At 40.0% G+C, this 21739-nt stretch overlaps 1 protein-coding gene across 4 annotated transcripts in view; it reads right to left on the bottom strand.

Annotated features, from left to right (window-relative positions):
* LOC117292552 (protein outspread-like) overlaps positions 1-21739 on the bottom strand; it is a 103196-nt gene that overhangs the window by 27322 nt on the left and 54135 nt on the right. For 3 of the 4 annotated variants that reach the window (XM_033774648.1, XM_033774644.1, XM_033774645.1), the window contains exons 8-14: positions 10342-10437; positions 9192-9245; positions 7595-7666; positions 6805-6894; positions 4266-5126; positions 3100-3258; positions 468-2789 (exon numbers count right to left, since the gene is read on the bottom strand). In XM_033774648.1, the coding sequence (XP_033630539.1) occupies positions 468-2789; positions 3100-3258; positions 4266-5126; positions 6805-6894; positions 7595-7666; positions 9192-9245; positions 10342-10437 (3654 nt within the window). The remainder of the gene's footprint in view (positions 1-467; positions 2790-3099; positions 3259-4265; positions 5127-6804; positions 6895-7594; positions 7667-9191; positions 9246-10341; positions 10438-21739) is intronic. The other variant, XM_033774647.1, reaches the window with a different exon arrangement.

Below are 21739 nucleotides of genomic sequence, written 5' to 3'. Positions count from 1 at the left end.
AGCCTATTCGCAAAACGCTGCAGCGTGCCAATGGTACTTGGGTTACGCTGACATGGGAACCTTAACTCTGTACTTTCAAAACTAGAACCACCTGTTGAGGTGAAACTACTGCCGGCTGAACACCCTCCTGCACTCCGCTCCCTAATCAACAAAGACTCCCTACTCTGCTTTTCAATTTGGGTTTGATGGGACAAGGCAGTCTGTTTACACTGATCTACTTTGTGGCATGCATCGGTGAGCAGGGTTTTGAGGCAAGAAAGCATGTTGCTGTGACTAGTAGTAGTTGGGTTAGTTGCTACCTCCACCCGCTGCTGCTGCTGGTAAGGCAGCCCATCCCTGCCATCCCCATCCAAGTCTACCTCTAAATCAACCCATCCTAAGCCAGAATTAATGTCCCCCAAGAGCTGTCCACAGTCAGTCAAGGACGCCCGCACAGCGCAGGCAAAGGTTCGACTGTTTGACTGTACCTGTTGGAGCTCCCTTGTAACCTCTGCAATCTCACACTCCATGATCTTTAACCTCTCTTTCAGTCGGCTTTCTGAGATGCTTTTCCCCTGGTAGGCCTTACGGTTCTCCAACTCCCGCGTCGTCACATCAACCAGCTTTCTAGTTACCTCCTTCAGCTTCAGTTCTGTCTCACTGAGCTTGGTCTCCAAGAACCGAGCTCTGAAAGTCTGCTTAGCCCGGTCTGGTGAAGTACCAGATGCCCCTGCTTCTGAATCCTCAGACAAATCAGCACCAGATGTTGATATGCTATCACGAGGGGCACTGGCAGCCGAAGAGCCACAAGAGAGTAGCTGTATCGGCTGGGTTTGATGTTGCTCAGCATCAACACTTGACAAACTTGTGGAAGGACCTTGTCCCCAATTGTGGACCTGCTGCTCTACTGAGACTATCTTTCCCAGTAAGCTGCTAGTGTCCTGGTCCTGGTTCTGCAAGGTGCTTTCAACATCCCCCAGCTTAGACTCCAGTTCTTTGAGCTTTGTTTCCATCTGGCGAGTTTGCGTTAGCTGCATTCCCATCCCACCAGCACCCACTCCACCCTTCCCCCTATTTCTGTGATCTACCCCCCTCAGATCTCTCACCTTACGCTCAGTTGATGCCAATTTGCTGGTGAGGTCCTGAATCCTGTACCCCATCTGGCCAATCTGCTCCTCGTGGGTCTGCTCCAGCCTCTTCAGGTCCTCCCTCTTGTGAATGAACTGCAGCTCCAGCTCATCAAAGTTGTCTTGGGATTCATGGAGCTCTGCACGCAGGCGTTTGATCTCCTTTTCAAAGCGTTCACACTTTGACCTCAGCTGTTCATTTTCTTTCTGTATCTCAAGGATGCTGGCTGCAGCATCATTCTCTGCCTTGGTCGCTCTTTCCACTGCATCTTTCCATTTAGTCTGCAACTCGGACAACTTCTCCTGAAGGCTAGCGATTTCATTGTTTGCGGTTTGCAACTCACTTTGTCGACTGTGCATCTCAAAAGCATGCTCCTCCTGAAGGCTACCCATCTGTCGTTTCAGCTGCCGTTGTTCTGCACGGAGAGATTCTAGTTGGGACTGGTCTTCAGGTCCACTCCTCCCAGTATGATTTGAGCCAGCTTCCATACTTTCAACTCTGCTCCTCAGACTTGCTGTTTCAGACATACTTGCCTGAATCTCCTCTTCTAGTTTGGTATTCTGACTGCTACGGGTTTCAAGTTCAGCACTGATCTTCTCGACAACCCTTTCTTTTTCTGATAACTGGGCATTTAAACTGTCCACTGCTGACACCAGCTGCTTTCGCACAAGGTTGACTGCCTCTCGCTCTTTCTTAGCTTTTTTCAGTTCAGCACGGACGGTAACGATCTCTGCATCCCGTTGTTCAACTTCTGAGCTGCCACTTTCCTGAGTTGAATTGGAGACTGTCTCCTCAAGCTGTTTTCTGAGAGCCTGTTCTCGCTGGAAGGCCTTTTCAAGAAATGTCTTCTGCTCTCTCTCTGTTTCGCTATTTTTCTTTAATCTGTCAATTTCCTTTTCAGCTTCATCCAGATCAACTTCCAACTTAATAGTATTGTCATCACTCCCAGTAGAAGCCATGTCACCCTGTCCTTCCAAAAACCGATGCGCTGACTGAGCGACTAGTTCATTGTAATTTTTTTGCAGGACTGATTTAGCAGATGTTTCTGCTTTCAACTGAGCTTTAACATCTTTCAGGGATCCTTCTAATTCTTCTTTCCGTGGGTCCATCCCCGAAGATAAAGTCTGATCTGTCCTTCCAGCTTTTTGTCTCTCAGACTCTTGTAAAGCTGCATTTAGCTTCTCCTGCAAAGCAGCATTTTCTGACTGAAACTGACTCTGTATGCGAACCAAACGCTTTTCAAATCTCTCCTCGTTCGTTACATAGTCATTTTCCCTCTCCTCCAGTCGAGTCCTTGATTCATCAAGTTTCGCTGACAAGCGTTCAACAATGTCCACATTCAGTCCTTCGATTCCATCCGTCCGAAGTTTCATCCATGTGTCTGTCAATTCTATCTCTAGACTTTCACTGCGCTCCCTTTCCGTCTTGAGATTGGCTTTGATCTCTCCGATCTCGTTCTCGCTGGCCGATAGATCCTGAATGACCTCTTCAAGACGTGCTTTCATGATGTCCAGTTCTTTGTCTCGTCCCTGTAAATCATTCTTCAAGTTTGTTACTTGACTGTCGAGCTGATGGACCTGCTGTTGGGCTTGATGAGAGTCGTTCTTGACCTGACGAAGCTCAGCCTGAAGTTTTTGATTGGTCACTTCCGACTTTTGGCTACGCTCGGCCATCTGCTCAATCTGCAATTCGGAGAAAATAAATCAAACAGTTTTAAACAATTTGGAAATTATTTATTTAAGATTTGGATTATATGTCAAGAAAGTTGAAAATTTATAAGGAAAAAATCTTTCAATTGATGAAAAGATTTCAACTTTTCATTACTTTCACACTGTGGTGAGTGCTACACTTTGTCTTTGTACTTGAGGGTTCAACATCACATCTATTTAGCAAAACAGTGCATCCCTTTCAACAAAGAACTGGCACATTCATCTTCCAAAAAAATTACTTACTCCAAAACCCTGTCTTCAACAATACACTAGAAAAGCCTACCTGGGTCATGTACCCTGACTGCTCATTCTCCAGATCCAGATAGCTTTCCTTGTGCTCTCGCTGCTCAGTATTCAACTGAGCTTTCAGGTTGACAGTCTCCTTCTGGAAGCGCGAGCAGTCTGTTTGTTTCTGCTCCAACTGACCCTTGAGTGTTTCCACCTGTTAAATGAAATAGTAATGAGTTAGACAATGTCTGGAAAACTTGTAATTTACATATGCCAGCCAAAACACCCTGGGCCCCTTTACTTCCCTGTTATGTTGGCTCTCCTGGTAACAACACTGGAGGGAGGGGCACACAACAAAGACAGGCATGGTATGCTTATTTACTTTACAAGTCTCTCGCATATTAGTTGAACTGCCTGCGTTTGTTTCCTTCACACCTCAAAGACAGTGGACACTATTGGTAATTGTCAAAGACCATTCTTCTCACTTGGTGTATATCAACATATGCATAAAATAATAAACCTGTGAAGTTTGAGCTTGATTGGTCGTCGGAGTTGCGAGATAACTATGAAAGAAAAAAACACCCTTGTCACATGAAGTTGTGTGCTTTTAGATGCTTGATTTCGAGACCTCAAATTCTAAACTTGAGGTCTTAAAATCAAATTCGTGGAAAATTACTTCTTTCACGAAAACTATGTCACTTCAGAGGGAGCCGTTTCTCACAATGTTTTACACTTTCAACCTATCCCCATTACTCATTACCAAGTGAGGTTTTATATATTTATTTTGAGTAGTTACCAATAGTGTCCACTGCCTTTAAAGCAATGTATGTGGGACCGAATTGGTCAAAAAAGTGTTTTGAATAGTAATACCTGTCAGACTTTTTGGTTGGAGTTGTAGGTTTGGGACTGCATGTTCAGTTCATCCAGTGTTTTATGTTGACTTTGGTCTGACCCAAACCTACTTGTTTTTGACAATGCTGATGAAACTTAGATTCATTGAATCAAAGCATCATGCATGATAGGCTCTCCAATGACGACCCCATTCATAACCACCGGTCCAAAATCTTAGACTGCTGCTCAATTTTGCGTGTAAATGACCATCATATTCTTGCCAAGTAAGTTCCATTACTGTTTTGTTAGAAGTTCAACACTAAGCGTAATGCTACTTTCCTCTTAATGTTGCTATATTTCTAAATCAACTGGAGGCAAAAAGATACCCACCTCCTGTTCAAGGAGTGCGATGACAGTCGCATCTCCAGTGGAAGACTGTGACCTTCTCTCTGAGTTACTGGCCGTGATCCGGTGGGTTAGCTGGTCAGAGTTCACTGATTTAACAGTTTCCTCCGTCGATGCTGAGACCTGTTCAGAGTTCATATTGGAAGTTCTTTTTGAGAGTGCAGCTGTGACGGCTGCAGCCGTTTCTTCCTGGGATCTCCTCTCGGTTCGAGAGCCTCTTCTTGACCGTCTGTCCTTGGACTTGCTTGACTTTGATGACTCTGAGCCTGAACTGTCCCGCGGGGATGAGCCCGAACGTTTCTGTCTTGTTTCAGGTTCTTTAGACACAGAGTTCCGCCTTCCTTCTGTTTCTTTTGGGACCGAACCTCTCCGAGGTCTTGATTCAGAGGTAGATGAGACTTTGGAAGTTGAACTCTTCCTGCCTTCAGACTTTCCAGAATGCGGAGGAAGCGACTCGATGGGAGATGCTTTGGTCGACTGTGCGCTCCGTTCAGTAAGCGCTTTTGTTTCAACCGGGGAACGGGGAGATTTACCATCACTTTGTGAAATGGTTCTCGACCTGGATGTCAAATCGACATTGTTTATAAGTTTCTTAACGGGTTGTAACGGGGAAGACCTGTCCTCCTTCGGCTGGACCTCACTGGTGCTCTTGGAAAGCAACAAGGAGCTGGGTTTGCTTCTCGCCCTTTCCCTGTTCTCAGGTTTGTTCTCCTTGAGGGATGAGGATTCCTCAGTTTTCTTGCTGCTGTCCTCCAAGGCTGTCTTGATAGCTTTGTTGATTGCTCCTACCCAGTTGTTACGGATACCGCATGTCATCGCAGCAAGGATGATGACGCCGGTATCCAACTGATCAGGAAAAAAAAACATAGCATGGTCTTGTAAGTTACATGTAACACTTGAAAGTTTCTGATTGAATTATACACACAAGCAGTGTTGTAGCTAGATCAATTTTAGTGGTGGACTCTTAATCCAATTATTTAGTCCACCAAGACTTAGAGGTTTAACAAAATTATTCATGTTTAGATTTGAGGCTATCATTGCTGGAGTGCAATCTGGGGGAAATCTGTGCTTGGCAGCATGGGGTATTTTGCTCTGTGTGCTGGGCGGAATTTGTTAGTACCGGAAAGGCCCACCCGGCACTGGCCTAACCACGGCTACAATACTCCACATAAGTAGCATATTACTTTTAGAAATTTAGTGTGTTTCATTACTTTAGTTTTGTTTGTTAAGATACATCACAAATTTTGTGGAAGTTTTTCTGTTTCCAGGAAATAGAGTTACACAAATAGTGTTTGCTTTTCTTACAAATGTTTAAAAGTTGAAAGAAAACAATTTTATTTTCAAATAGGGTCTCTTAAGCAAGCAGATTTGACAAATTTGATACTAAGAACTGTTTTTAACTGACAAGATTGTATAGCTTCTTTCTGCTTTGAAATATTTTGACAACATTTTGGGGGTGTTTCTAATGAACATTAAAAAATATAAAAAATGACAGTCGGTCAGACGAGGACAAAAAAACATTATTATTTTTGGCCTTAGCAACAGCCACCCCCGCAAACACAAAATAAACAAACTCGAAAGCAAAACTGACAGATTACAAAGCTGACACTAAGGTATTCCACGGAATACAATAAATCCCCCAAAGCCCAAGTCCGCTTCGACTTATCTGACTTGAACAGGTGATTCGTTCTTCACGCAACAACATTCTTAAAATTCTCACGCAACGACAACGAGAGTTTGTTTCAATCAGACAAAAGAAGGGGGTGTCAAGTAAGATCAAGCAAGACTGAGGGTGTGACTGTGTTTCCTGTGCGGATTAATAGTCTCTTTGAGGCATAGTTGTCATTAACTGAATATGCCTTCATTGATCTCTGAGATGATGACTGATGGGTGAAATAAAAAGGTCGATTACAGCGACTGATTTTAAGCTTCCTGATTGAGAGGGTACCGATCAGAAGTCTTGAAATTTTTTGTAAAATTGAACCTTTGTTTGTTGCAAATTAAAGCTTATGTGTGTACATGTAGAGTACAACGGGGAAGGAGAAACTTGTTCATTAAAAGTGGCCTGTACGACTTTTTTTTTCACCTTGATTATTTCAAATCTGAAATCTTTCCCCTTGTTCTTCCATACTTTTGTGGATTTTACAGTCCGCACAGTCGAAACAACCAAACTGAACAGTTTTGATGTTAAGGTGCCAAAATTATCATGGCCTCTGGGTTAAAATATGCTGGAGTACTGAAGATGAAAATATTAGGTTGCAAGGCTGAGGCTAAAATAAAAACCACAAGTCAACGAATGCGAATTATTCATTGCGAATTTGTGACGTCAAAATTTGTATAACTTTCTGCATTCGCAGGAAGTATGAACCGGGCTCTAGCTGTCCAATTGTGCGTATTTATTAAATACATGTACATCTGTATCTGGGCACCATTTACGACAAGTTGCAGCATCACAACTTCATGCATGCAACGCCCGGCTTATATATAGTCCTTGCTAATTTGCAATGGACAGTTGTTGGTTTACCTCAATTTGGAAGCCATAGTTTTTGCTGACCGGCGTTTCAGATGCCTTGTTGCATTTGGCCAGGTCAATCACTCCGTCAAGACTGTTGGGCTGTGAAAGAAATCCACAAGTGCTTGGTGTCATTCAATTATGCATCACAGTAAAACAGTTGCTTACTCAGTGGGAGGGGGGGGGGGTTCAAGGAAAACAACTATTTTAACCATCCCTTCTTCAGAAAGAAATCCACAAGCATTTGGTGTCATTCAATTATGTATCACAGTAAAACAGTTGCTCTAGCTCAGTGGGGGGGGGGTTTCAATGAAAAATAAGCTATCGTGACACACACTAAATTTTCAGAAACTTAGCAAGTGTTTCTCATTCGAAAGTTCGAAATATCAGTCACTCTTTAACTGAGACAAATATGCTTCATGCCAATGATATGTGGGGGACATGATAACTTTGGGGGCCATTGACATTTTTGTCTAACAGTATAAGGAGTAAATTTTAAGAAACTTGGGAAAAGTTTCTACTTTGAATGTGATTTATAGGCACATTTTAACGAGATACTCTTGAGTAACATCTGTAGAGTCCTTAAACTTGCCAACGACATTTTGAGGTTGTCACCAAAGATTAGCTTTGGTGATATTTGCTCAATTTGTAGTGAACAGTATAAGGAAACTTAGGAAATGTTTCGTATTTGGGCGTTGAATTGTATGCACGTTTTAGCAACAAACTCCTGAACTATATCAATAAAATCTTGAGCTACGCCAAAGATATTTTAGACTTCAAAAATAATAAACGATTGACTTACATCTTCATCACTGGAATCTTTGTAGTAGCTTAGTTTGTTGTTACACAACACAAACCAGTGTTTACTCCAATCCTAGAAAGGAAAGAAGTAAAATAATAACAACACTGGGTTCTTTAAAGCGCTTTGTCACACCCGATGGGCATATCCAAGTGCCAAATACTTCTGTCCTGCTAGGTATGTAGAGCTAAATTTTTGAAATATGAGACCCAGTGAACTATTTCCCTTGAACAGCAGAGCAAATTAAAACATAAAATGTATCAGTTGCTACTCAAAAATAACCATTTGCTTCTGAATAGAAGCATTCGGTGTGCACAAAACAAAAATGTATATTATTATTATTATGATCTTGCTATTCTTATTAATTGACCATTGTTAGTTGCATCATGATGCAACCTGCTCTCTAATCCTACCCTTTCATGTCTCCCTGCATTGTTGTCGAACAATACATTTACCACTTTTATGGTCCAGTAACCCTTCCTTTCATTCTAAACATCCTTTGTCCTCGCCACTTCACTCCTATTGGTTCATAGCCACCAATATTGTTTCTGAAATAGGAACTTTGATTGGCTGTTATTTTCCCGCTTCTTTCTGGATCCTTTCCTTAATCCCTTTCCCCCTCTCTTTTTCTATAAATGGATATGTATTTGTTTGTACTTGTTTAATGCCTCTGAAGAAGGTCCGGATTGGATCGAAAGCTAAGGCCATCTACCCTATTCATTATTATTAAGGGTTAATATCGTGCAATGCATCTTTACACACAGTTAAAAGGTGCAAGCCCTGAATTTTAGAGTAAAGTGTACTTTTTTCCCCTAGGGATACAGTTGCTGAATACACTCTACATCAAAACGAAACTAACCCAATCGTCATCAAAAATATTCATACACAAGTCTACAATTACAATGAAAGAAAAGCCCGCTATTTGTAAACAAAATGAAGTTAAACAATAACAAATATTACAAAAAATGATAGATGTCATTTTACCTTTATGTCAGGAGTAGTCCTCTGGTATATTAGAATAAAGTTCCTGGTGTTGGAATGTGGATGTAATGGGTTTTTAATTGTCAGTAGCTCACATGACAATTTTTATCTACCAGGATGCTCAGGAAGGTCATCTTCCTGACCCCGGATACCACCAGAGGTCAAATTGTTCTTTTGTGGCATGACAGAAGGGTGGGGTTGGGCTTCACCAAGGAAATACCTTCCTGACAGAAAGTTTTTCCATTCACTGTATAGCGGGGACACCAGCTAGTAAATTTATGTATTCTATGTTATTGATAAGTGCGAGTAGCAACTACACTTCAATTAACATTTCACTGGTACTCCATGGTACCAACTGCCTATGAATCACACGTGGTAATTTGAAGAAGAAAAAAATTCTTCCAAATAGACGTACAAATTGTTTGTTTATTTGTTAGTTTGTTTGTTTGTTTGTTAACATACTGTTATTGTAAACTGTTTAGACTTGATCTCACTTTGTACAAACAAATTAAATGCACGTACACTTAGTCTTCAAGAAATAAGCCGCTGTAAAATGGTTCCTTTCTAACCTTTGTAGAAAGAAAAAGGCCCATAATCATGAAGTTTGCTTCAACCTTACCTGTTCTCCATCTCCTTGCTTGATTAACCATCCCTTCTTCAGATGGAAAAGACCCTGAAGAAATGAAAAGGAACGTGTCAGAAATCAGTTCCTTCAAACTGAAAACATGCTCAAGCAAGACTCAAACGTTGTATCCAAAAACAATTTGTATACATGTATAATAAAATGAAAAAAATAAATAATGAACCACAAGGGAAAATGACTGGGATAATTTGCACCAAGCTGTGAATGAAATGAATTAGGAAAGGCTGACTTTTGTTTGTAGTTTTTCCTTGTATACAACTCTCTCTAAATTTCTGCTTTCCTTCAATGGACTTCCTCATAAGATCCGAGTAGATGTCATCATATTTATCACACTCAGATTTAAATCCAGTAATAAACCACAAGGGACTGGTGACTGGTGACTGGGTCAATTTTAAAATAGTTTATGATTGAAGAAAACAAAATTTGTAGAATTTGAAACTTTGCATAGAGGGAGTAAAATAAGTTTTGTGGTAGCACCATGTGTAAATCACTTTTTGAGTAGTACTGGTTCTGAAAATAACAGGTGGTTGACAATTCAACAGTTCGATCTAAAAATGCTAAGAACATACGGATCGAAACATAAATTGTAAACCACCACTTCTTCTCAAAACACTTATTAAAAATAGATTTATACATGGTGTTACCGCAAACCTCACTTGAAGTGCAATTTACTAGAGTGGGACTTGAACCTGGACACAAGGAGCACCAACACAGTAATCCGATGGTCGCAGGTTCAAGCCCCACTCAAGTAAAAATTTCTTTGTCCTATCCAAAAAATAAAAACAACATACAGCAAGTTCAGGTGAGCAACTAGACATGACTAGAAACTGTGACGCAGCTCAACAATTGACCATATTGACCATGCTCCAGTGCATGGTTAGATATAATAAATCTCCCTGTGCTCAATGGTTTCTGGTTAGTCGAGTCAGTTTACATGGTTTAGTCAAGTCGTGTCGACACCTGACCTTGCTGAGTGATATTGGTATTATTTTTTTGTAAACAATAGCTATTGTATTCATCAATGGCCCTTGTATCCAGCAACATGACAGAAAAATGATATCACAATGAAGGTTTACAAAGAGTGAACATTTAAAACCGATTAACGTTAATTATTTAGAATACTTACAGGGAAGGTCATAGCAATCTGTTTGCGCTTCAACATGTCGTCGTTGTCTGCTAGATTTGGGTCAGAATTAGATCTTTTTAACGTCGCCGGCGGTTCCTGTAAATCGAGAGAGAGAGAAAAGGAAGTCGGATGGGGTTTAATGTTTCTGGTTTAGATTGATACTATAAACAAGGAAATGCTTTTGAATCAACACATCGATTATTATGTATTAGTTAATACCGTCTGGTGTCAAGACCGACACGAGTTCACTATGAAACAAGTTTGATTATTCTGCATGGTGATCGGCGAGCCAATTTCTTAGCTCATTAATATTATCATTATGCATTTAGGTACGCTATTCATAGAATAACCATATCACAGCACGTTACGCTGCTAGTCGTTGTGCTGGATAAGGAAACATCTGTGGTTCTTTTTGGTCACCCTGTTTTCAGTGTGGACGCCATGCTGTGTCTGTCTGAATCAATAGAGTTTGGACAGTTAACATGTTCGACGTGTTTTACGATGCTGCTCCTCCAGTGACGCTAGCTCACACAGTTTTGTCTTTTAAACTAGTGCGAGCAATGTAGTTGCTTATTTTTAAAGAGTAATAAAATAAATTATGTCTTATGTCATTCAAAGCGTTTGCACAACATTTGTAAAATTGACGGATTTAAAACGGTAAATAAAGGGTCATGGTTGGATTCTAAAATGCTTTAGTAATTAAGAAAAAAGTAAAATGGTGAGTTCTGTTCTTGCGAGACCAAAACTTGATTTTTTTAAAACAGCAAATACATACAAGGTCCAGCCCCCCCCCCCCCCACTTTTTTCTTGTGATTCCAATAATCAAACGAGCCTGAGCTTTCACAGCTTTGTTATTCCAGGTATGAGTTGGGTCACATAAAGTGTGGATAAAGTCTTTGACAATAAGTTTAAATTTATTTTTGTAAATGTGCTGTAAACGTAAAAGACACGTCAATAAACCATTTATATATTTGTTTCTACTTTATAACATTTCAGGAAAATTAGGAGATCCCATTATCAAGATCCTGGCTAAAATGATGGCCATTTCAGAAGTTTATTTGACCATGTTCACCCCACTGCCAAAAGACAGAAACAAATTAAATTCATAGAGAAGAAGATAGTCAACAGGAGTTAACACTGAAGAAACACACACAAAAAAAGCAGCAGAAATTTTTATTTTCCCTCCTAAACGAAATCTGAACTTTTCATCTCCTCACTTCTAGTGCTGATTATAACAAGTGACCGCAATCATCAGATCTTGACCGTATTATCCCATCACCTGTTTTATTAATCACAACTCTCGCTGATAACAACGCAGCTTCACTCTGACACGCGCACCTGTCTTGGGCTCAGTGTTTGAGATACAATTTCCCGAGATGATTGCTCAGACGTTTGTAAAGATAGAGCATTAAAGTGATTGGAGACCCCTTTTGAATCTGGAGACCTTTTTGAATCTACCGACCCCTTCATATAGAGCTGTTGACAACCGGGAATAGAAACTGGGTCAGTGAGGTGGACAATGGCAGAGGGACAGGGGGAGGGGGAGACATTGGAAGGGGGACATGGGAAGGGGGGGAGGGGAAGAAAGGGAACAGGGGAAAAGAGAAAAGGTGAGAGGGGGGCAAGTTGAAGGGGACAAGAGGAAAGGGACAAAAGGACATGGAAGAAGGAAAGAGGGAAAGCAAAACAAATCGGGAAAGATGAAAGGGAGGGGGGACAAGGGAGACTAGGGACAAGATGAAGGGGACATGGGACGGGGAATGTCAGAGAAACAAAGTGAAGATGAATCATTCTAAGATCAGTTGTCAACATCACCAATTTGTATTGTATTGTGACAAACAAATTTTAAGATTTTACAACTTCAGATCGATCATAGCTCGTTGTGAACTCAACCCCAAGCTTGCTTCACATCATCTAGTGAAGATCACATAGCCGACCGCAAGAAAAAGTGTAAGGAGAAAAAGACAGGGTACAAAGAAGTCTGCAAAGCAATACTGATCAATATAAGTCAACTAGGCCCTATTTCACAAACTGGGTACCAGCCAAAATTCAATAAAGTTTAAATTGTTGCAACTGGTGCCCCACTCATTTTTTGCTTAGCAAAAATAAATTTGCTAAGCAGAATTTTCTGCTTAACAGCTGTTTTAAAAAATTGGGCCCTGGTCAGGAGGCGAGGATGATGTTCACTGCCTTTATAGTCTTATTCTCTCACCAGTGCCAAAAAACAGTCCATTGCTTTTATTTATCGATGACTTCACCCACAACACACAATAAATGTTCCACTATTCAAAATAACCAGGCCATCCTTCTCTTTAAAGTGTACCTAAAAATACACCGAGAACCCAGATCCTTGAGATGACTCATCATTTTTAATGAAACGCTACTAATCTGGTACCCTGACCTCATCATTGTAATGTCAAGTTACATCCCACCGCGACCTTTCCTTGAAGCCTCCTTCAAGGCAATAGAAAGTACCCAAAGTTATGGATTAAGCCACACTCATGTACCAAAGCATACACTGTCACTGAGTTCAATAGGTAAGTATGAGTGAAGTAGACCCAAAGTTATTGATAAAGCCCACTCACTATGCATCCCCCGTCACCTGACTGAACACCGATGCAATTTCACACAAAATGCTTTTCGTAACATCTGGGCCCAATTTCATAGAGCTACTTAAGCACAAAATTGTGCTTAAACGAAAAAATCCTTGCTTAGTAAAATCAGATTACCGGCCAAGACTACACTCAATTGTTATGCCAAGTAAACAACAGCTAAATACCACTCACAAGCAATGTATATGGCATGAAATTTTGGCCAGTAACATGTGTCAAATAGGCAATCTATTTTCATGCTTAAGCAATTTTTTTGCTTAAGCAAGTCTATAAAATTGGGCCCTGGCTATGTCAAGATAATAACCATGCTCAATATGGGAAAGAGATGGGAAAGAGGGTTACCCCCCCCCCACCCCCCCTCACACCCACCCCAAATGTTACTAAACTTTAACATACTCTGAAGTGCTTCAGGGTTTGACAAAAGGGACAACTGGCCCGACCCCAATTATTCAAACAATGAAATCTAAAGAATTGGAACGAGTTTACCCTTCCAAAATCAAATGATGTTCCATCCCAGTGGATCCCAGGTCAAAATTCCAGTTGAACCTAGTTAAACTGGGTTTAACTGGAACTAGTTGAAAACCAGTTGATAAACTAGTTAAACACAGTTAATACCAGTTGGTTTAATACGGAAAATGGACAGAAACCTAATGGTTTATAATTTCAACCTAGTTGAACTCAGTTAAACCTAGTCCAAACCAGTTGGTTAATATGGAAAATGGACGAGTTTGGTCACTATCCAGTTGAACCAGTTGACACCAGTTAACTAGGTTCAACTGGAATTTTGACCTGGGATGTTTCTTGAAAACCAGAGGATTTGAATAATTGTTATATCTCTAACAAGCTATGCCGAATCTCTTAATTACACTCTTTAGACAATTGTATAAGCCCTTCATGTTGATAGGAAGAGCTCACAATTTCAAGCAAGTTAAAAACACAATTTTTTTTAATAGAGGAAATAGATAGATAGTGGTATGTGGATGGCAGTTTAACCGTCAGCTTTGCGAGTTGGGGGTGCATCTTCATAATTCTATTTAAAAGTGCTGGTTTTAAGTGCTATCGTGACAACAATTAGAGTCCACATTAGAAGGGATCAGTTATCAGTGATATCACAGGCTTGCCAATGTGTCGGAGCACAGGATGAGGGCTTCATTCACCTCTATCCTCCTAGCTCCATGGTTTATCACAACAACAAAACTGACAGCCTCACATCCAACTTCTCAATCATCTCCGCTTAAATACACCATAGGGAGGATTAACTAGGAGTTATGTGTACAACCTCCGTTCTCACAACTTTTCAGCCAGATAAGCACATTTTTTAAAAGCGTTTGCTTCCGTAATTGGTCCATCAGAATTTGCCTAGTTCCCTGTGTCGTCCCACTCTCCCGGACACATAATCCTGTAATTAAGTCAGTTTAATAAAACCAATATTTCACCAAACTTAAATTACTAACTTGAAAAAGAAGAACAAAATAAGTAGTTTAAAGCAATTCTTTCCACTTGATCTATGGTGCAAAAGTTTTTAAAAAATTCAAAATCTCATCTTTGACTTCACATTCTCTTTTCAATGACAATTGCTTGTACTACATTTATTGGATCTAAGAATTGTTTTAAACTTCATTAGCCTTCTCAAGTCGATACATGTGTGTGCTCATCTAGGATGAGGCCCATCCCCCAACCTCAAGAAGAATTATTCATTCTTATAACACACCTCTTGCTCGTTCTGTATTCTGGTTGGCTGAAACACTGTCACGTGGGATGAACTAATAATAGGCTAGTGATCGAGCGCATGTATTTTGCGGGAATAGTACCAGAGCGGGCAATAGTCTTTGAATATAGTGCCCGCGGTAACAGCGCCCTCTCTTGACTTGAACCGTGAACAAGAACTACAAAACTCCTTTTTCTGTTCTTATTTGACATTTAAGACCGAGCTGTGTTATAAAACACATATGACTGGCATAATTTGGTAACTAGGTACGTCTATTCCCCCTCGGGCTTGTGAGTGACCAGAAGAGCGACCTATTTCCCTCGGCCTCGGGAAATAGGTCGCTCTTCTGGTCACTCAAAGTCCCTCGTGGGAATAGACGTATACTAGTTACCTCGTTGCCAGTCAATACTACTCTCATTGTGTGCATCATGTCAGAAACTCTTCATGGATGAACCAAAAGACTATAAAACAATTATTCTCATTGTAAAACTTTACAAACCATGTTTTGTACATCCTGTGAATGCTTCATGCAACGCAAATTTTGACGTCACAGCTCTGTTGTTACTGTGAATGTTTCGCAAGAGTAAAACGCAGCTCAACTGTTGCGAAATGTTCTCTGCGAATTTGTGACGTCAAAATTTGCCTTGCATTTCGCATTGGCAGGAAGTATGAACTAGACTTAACCTCGCTTGACGATTAGCTACTTTGGGTGAGCCAAGACAATTAGGTCAAGATCTAGGTCAGATCTGGATCGTCTTTGCGAAACTAGATGTACACACTCTCAGATAAACAGTAAGTTCTGGTTAGCAGCTTCGGTGATAAGTCTGCACTATTTGCCACATACAAATACAAGACAGTAGCAGGGGAACCAGTCACAACACTTTATATTACATGGTATTTTGGCTGGTAACCTTGTTTCTGCTCAGCATACAAATACCTTGTTTCTGCTCAGCAATTTTTGGCTGTGGTAAGCAATTTTGTTTACTTGACAGCTGTACGATTTGGGGCCCTGTAAATTTCCATGGGTTCAAACAATCGATGAGAAATACCGAACAACTGTGATAGCTTTTTCAAAAGAGCCTGTAAAACGGAAACATGTTTCTGCGTCAGTCAGTGAGACAAAGTCATCTCCAAGAAAAGCATGAAGGTTACATTATTTTCATGAATGCTTGTCCACTGTTCTCAATTACACCAAAGCATTGGAAGTGTCATGGCCGAGCGGTAAAGATCACCAAACTCTGGTGTTTCTGATCAGCAGAGTGTGGGTTCGAATCTCCAGCCATGACACTTGTGTCCTTAAGCAAGACACTTGACCATTGCTTCGTCCTTCGGATGGGACGTAAAGCCATTGGTCCCATGCGTTTTGTAACGCATGTAAAAGAACCCAGTGCACTTATCGAAAAGAGAAGGGGTTCGCCCCGGTGTTCCCGGCTGTGGCTGCTTAATGCGCCGTAGCACCTTGTAAACCTTTATAATGTGCTAACTAGTTGGGTCTCAAAATTCATCACTGCAAAAACCTATCTTTCTGAAAGTTTGTTTATACTCAGCGCCTTGAGTACCTTGTTTGGTAGATACGTGCGCTATATAAGACTATTGTGGCGAGCGGGTTAGAAAATATGGAATGGGTTGCACATCTGTGACTTTGAAATGTTGACAACAAGTTACGCATTGATGAGTTAACATTCATGTACAGCGTTTTCTCTATGGTTTATGAGGTCCACACTGGGTTTAAAAGTCTATCAATCACAGTTGCACTACAGTGGATGATAACATAATTGAACATATGTTTGGGGGACTAGGTGCGATAATAGGGATACTTCGGCTGTGGCTAAATCAGCCATTCTGAAGATTCAGGAATTCTTATTGGCTTTTCATAACTCAGACTGCGGCTGCTGTCAGCCATTTTGAAGACCCATCCTAAAAGCGCTAGTGATAATATGATATCAGAGTGGGTCTTCAAAATGGCTTACAGAAGCCATAGTCAGAGTTTAGAAAAGCAAATATAAATTTTCACCACTGTTTTTTTAGTTTTTTGTTTTTTTCCATAATGGTGTTGAATTTAGGTACACTGACAAAGGAGCCTATAGATCTTTCAATGTCTTTGAAAATTTATGCTTACACTTTCCCTTTCACATAATGTGGTATCATAAATTAAAAGTTATACACCATTTCCCGACAAGCAAACTTTGCAGACTCTATTAATGTCACAACCAGTAGGCCCAATACATTATGTATTAAAAATAACATTTAAAATTGCCATTAACAAAAATTATTTCTCAAAATGCTCCAAATAACAAAAATACTTTCCAAGTTGAAATGAATCACCACCTGAACTCCATGTCACACAATCTGTCCTGAAGATATTCCATGATCACAAGGGAAAAAGGAGACGAGATGATTACATGCATACACCGGAAAAAGGTCATGCAATATGTCAAGATATGAATCCAACACACAGTCATGAGGTCATACCGTTTCCTGGGGTCAGACCCCTTCATTGACCCTAAAGAAAACCACAGAAGCAGGGTGAGGGACTATCACATGAGACACAGAGACTGGATGGTATGATGTCTTCAGAGATCACAATGCAGTGAACAAAGTTCACTCTGGCGCAAAAGCTTCCCCTAATCTCACACAATTGAAGAATTATTTCCGGACTACTCTCATTCAGAATGTGTTTTCAGTTCAGCGCGATGACACGACCACTCCTCCAAAACACACCGGGGCTGTACACCCAGAAGTTGCCTGGTATCAACACAATCTAAACAGAGTATCCGATCAGTCCGAATAGTCTCTTTTCCCTGAGCCAGAACCATGGAGGGACAGGGGTATGATATCATCCAAATGCCGGTGCTTTGGTCCTTCTTTGCCCCATGGCCTCTCAATGTCAACCCTTGGTATGCAACTTTAAATGACATGCATGATAATGTGCTTTAGCAATGTCCTGAGCCTACACGGAAGGAGTAGCTCATAAGTCTTGCTCCATGGTGTGGTGGTGGTCTCTAGAGACTGTGACTCAATGCCTTCAAGAAGCAGGAAGTGTATCCTTTGGCAACAGCGTGGAGAGACCCCCACAGACAGGGGTTCACTTGCTTGCCAACCCAGTGTCTGGGAAGCACTGTGAAAATACACCAGCTTTAAAGGAATGCTACTGTATTTGGCAACCATATTATAATGCACGTTTGAACCTATTACTTTCTCATTTGACCCTTGGTTTTTTTAAGTTGGTAGAAACCTGAATCCTCTTTAAAAGTGAAGTTTGTTCTCTTTAAGAAAACAGCAGGTCTGACACTGACACTGTTTTTGTAAGGGCAGGGAAATTTTCCCTGGTAAAAAAAAAAGGGGCAACAATTTGAGGAAATTATCTTCGGCATTTCACACAATTTTGTCCATTTGAAAATAGACTCCTCGCATATTTTGTCCTTTTGAAAATAGACTCTTCGCATATGACGTCACAAGTCTAAAAGAGTGCCCTCACTGAGGTCAATAAAGACCCTTTTTTGGCCCCTTTTTTGGCCAAGAGTTGTGCGCCGGTGTGAACATATTTTACTTCCGCAATGGCAGCCAATACTAAGGGGTTATTACCTAAAGTTCAGTCGGGACAGAGGAACAATGCCAAAAAATGTCATCAAGTATTCTACAATAAGTGCTTTCCTTTTGGTATCTCTTTTCAAAACTTGTTTATATAATACATATTTTGACTGCCTCTGACGAAGGTCCCGTTTGGATCGAAAATTTAAAAAACGTAAATTTTGTTTCAGTTTAAAGCAAGCAAAAAAAGCAAACAAACCTTAGAGCAAGAAAAAAAGATCGACAAACCTTAGAGAAAATTTGACTGCCTCTGACGAAGGTCCCGTTTGGATCGAAAATTTAAAAAACATAAATTTTGTTTCAGTTTAAAGCAAGCAAAAAAAGCAAACAAACCTTAGAGCAAGAAACAAAGATCGACAAACCTTAGAGAAAATCTGACAGAATCAACAGTAATAATTTGTTCATGCACTACACCTTAAACAACCTTCATCAACACCCCGAGGACAACTAGCAACCTGCCTCCGATTTCGTCTCAAGAATGTCACCCTGGTAGCTCTGCTCACAACAGGATTTATTATCCACTTAGTCCACAACACAGTGATGAAGCGTTATGGTTTTGGCCTTCCACTTCAATATCACACCTGCATGAATATTATATCCCACTTAGGGGGGCAGTCCTACTGTGACTTATATGACATGGGAAAAGGTAGTTGTTTACAAAAAAAAACTAATGCCTGTTGCTGAAATACATTGAGCAGCGGTGTTGACTTCATGCATGATGGCAAGAATTTATCAAATAGTTAATTCAGCTTGCTTCTTCACAAACAAAACCTGAATAAACAAACAAAGCTCACCAACATCCCAACAAACAACCAAAGATGCACTGGCTTGATATTTGGCCCTTGAAAAAAAAAGATTTTTTTTTTACTGAGTAGCCTACAAGGGCTGGCATCAGTTTGGCTGGCATACAGGTTAACATGATAAAGGCTTTTACAAGAATAAGACTACAAGTATTTAACTTAATTTTGGCAGATTTTTCTGACGAACAAAACAAATACGAAATCAGACTAACGTATGAAGAACACACCACACCTTAACCAAACAAAACAATCCTACAGGAACCCCAGGTCATCAAATAATTTTTTCTTTAAATTTCCAGTTTTTAAACAATTCTTAAAAAAAAAGAAAAAATGCAAAAGTTTCTCAATTTCTTATACCATTATAGACACAGTGTGCAGTAAATTGAAACTTGCCAACCTTATTCGTCAAACAATAAACAGTATTTTTTAGGACAATATCCAAACAGAAACTAATACTGTACAATTCCCTACTGGATATCCACCGCCAGTAGAGGGCGTTAGTCAACAAAGAGCAGCCAACACAAAACTCTGTAAGGCAAAACAGGCATATCATCGAATCACATGGATGTTACATTAGGATTGATTAATTAATTAAAGAGGTACATTGAAAGTGATCTGCACCCATTAATGGATAGGTGTTCTACATTGGCCAACTGATTAACTCATTAATGTATCCGTGACAGATCACTACTTTAACTTGGATAAGTGCCCGATGAATCAACATTTTTTAAAGGTAAGGTCATAGGTTGGAAAATAATCCAAATATTCAAGATGAAAAATTGCAGCTAGTGAAACTTTTTTTGAGAAAGGATTCCCTTTTAAAGGCAGTGGACACTATTGGTAATTACTCAAAATAATTATTAGCATTAAACCTTTTTTGGTACCAAGTAATGGGGAGCTGTTGATAATCTAAAACATTGTGAGAAACGACTCCCTCAGAAGTAATGTAGTTTTCGAGAAAGAAGCTATTTTTTCACGAATTTGATTTCGAGACCTCAGATTTAGAATTTTATGTCTCAAAATCAAGCATCTGAAAACAAGGGTGTTTTTCACTTGTTTCTCAGATTCATGTATGAAAAGTTTTCTCAGATTTCAGAGGAACATTTGAACGAGAAAGTAGGAACGTTTGATTTGAGTACAAGGGCTGACCTACATTACATACATGTACATTAAGGCATGGGCTTTTACAGACTGTTCATGCTATTTGACACAACTTTTACTGAATTCGTCTAAGGGGAAACTAAATTCAGAAATCAGATTTTAGTAGGAAGAATTACATGGGGTAACCACAAAATGGTGTTTGTGGAAGTGATTATAGTATGAACTAAGATAAAACAAGTTAAAAAAGTACTGACTGTTGCAGCTTTTAAATTAACTACCCTAGTTTGGGAGGAGTTCAATCTGTACAAACAAAATTCCTTCAGACTGACATCCGAGGTATTATTTGATTACATTACTAAAACAAGAGCTCTCTATCCTTTATCAGAACTAAGAACAATATTGGCACGACTATTTTTGTAACAGTCATTGATTCAATCTCAGTGATTCAAAACATAGCAAAATACTTTAAGAAACGGTTACAGACTACGGATGTCAAACCTCCCCTTTAAGAAAGTTCCTTCCATATCTGTCTCATACACGCACCAGTCTTAGTTTCCAAGGGATCAACCACACCGAGACCTTAAGACTACAAGTTCAACATCACTCTTCAATGACTCAGAATCCTTGTAGGAAATCCTGCATGGTCCTACGAAAAAAGGTATGACTTGGGAAAAAATGCCCGAGGGGCGAGGTGGGGTCGAGGGGGGAGGGTATCTGCTTCTAGATGATTACTTAAAGGGATGACTATTGTGTGTTTGAAATCTCAACAACTCATCTAGTGTTTGGATATGGATGGCCAGTTGGTTTTTAAGCTGGGTCTCTTTTAGGCTTTAGACTGAGAGTCAATGTCTAGGCAGGCCTCCTTATCATCACCAAGGAGGGAAATTGGAACTTCCATACGAGTTCCTCTTGAAGTGACCTTATTCTGCACTGACCTAGGCCCAATTTCATTGATCTTCTTAAGGGGGCTAAGCACCACAAAATTATGCTTACCAGAATAAGTTTACACCATGTAACTTACTAACTTACAATCAGTCACTCATTCAAGCAAAAATATCGCTTATTCTCATTCCATTTCCCACAACCTTCTCCTGACATATTAAAGGCAAAAGAATGGTTAGCAGAAACACTTACTTGGTTACAAGCAATGGAGAGCTGTTGATGGTATAAAATATATTGTGAGAAATAGCTCCCTCTAAAGTAACACGGTTTTTGAGAAAGAGGTCAAATTAAAAGACTTGATTAGCCAGATTAGGCATCTGAAGCACACATATTTGTGTTTCAAGGGTGTTTTTCTTTCATTATTCTCTTGCAACTTCGATGAACAATTGAGTCCAAACTTTCACAGATGTTGGGATAAACTAAGTGAAAATAATGGTCTTTGACAATTACCACAGGTGTTCAGTGCCTTAGTAATTGCATCATTAAAAAATAAAGTAAAAAATAAAACATCAACAATTACAGAAACCCCACGATTGATCAATCTTCGCGACATTTGACCCCTCTTTTTCAGCTCAATCCAGTTGATAACATTCATCATCAAATAAACCAGAAGAGAATTATCATATCTGTGCACACCAAACTAT

The sequence above is a fragment of the Asterias rubens genome, chromosome 7, assembly GCF_902459465.1.
Source record: "Asterias rubens chromosome 7, eAstRub1.3, whole genome shotgun sequence".
NCBI classification, from domain to species: domain Eukaryota; kingdom Metazoa; phylum Echinodermata; class Asteroidea; order Forcipulatida; family Asteriidae; genus Asterias; species Asterias rubens.
This window is presented reverse-complemented; position numbering and strand designations above follow the sequence as displayed.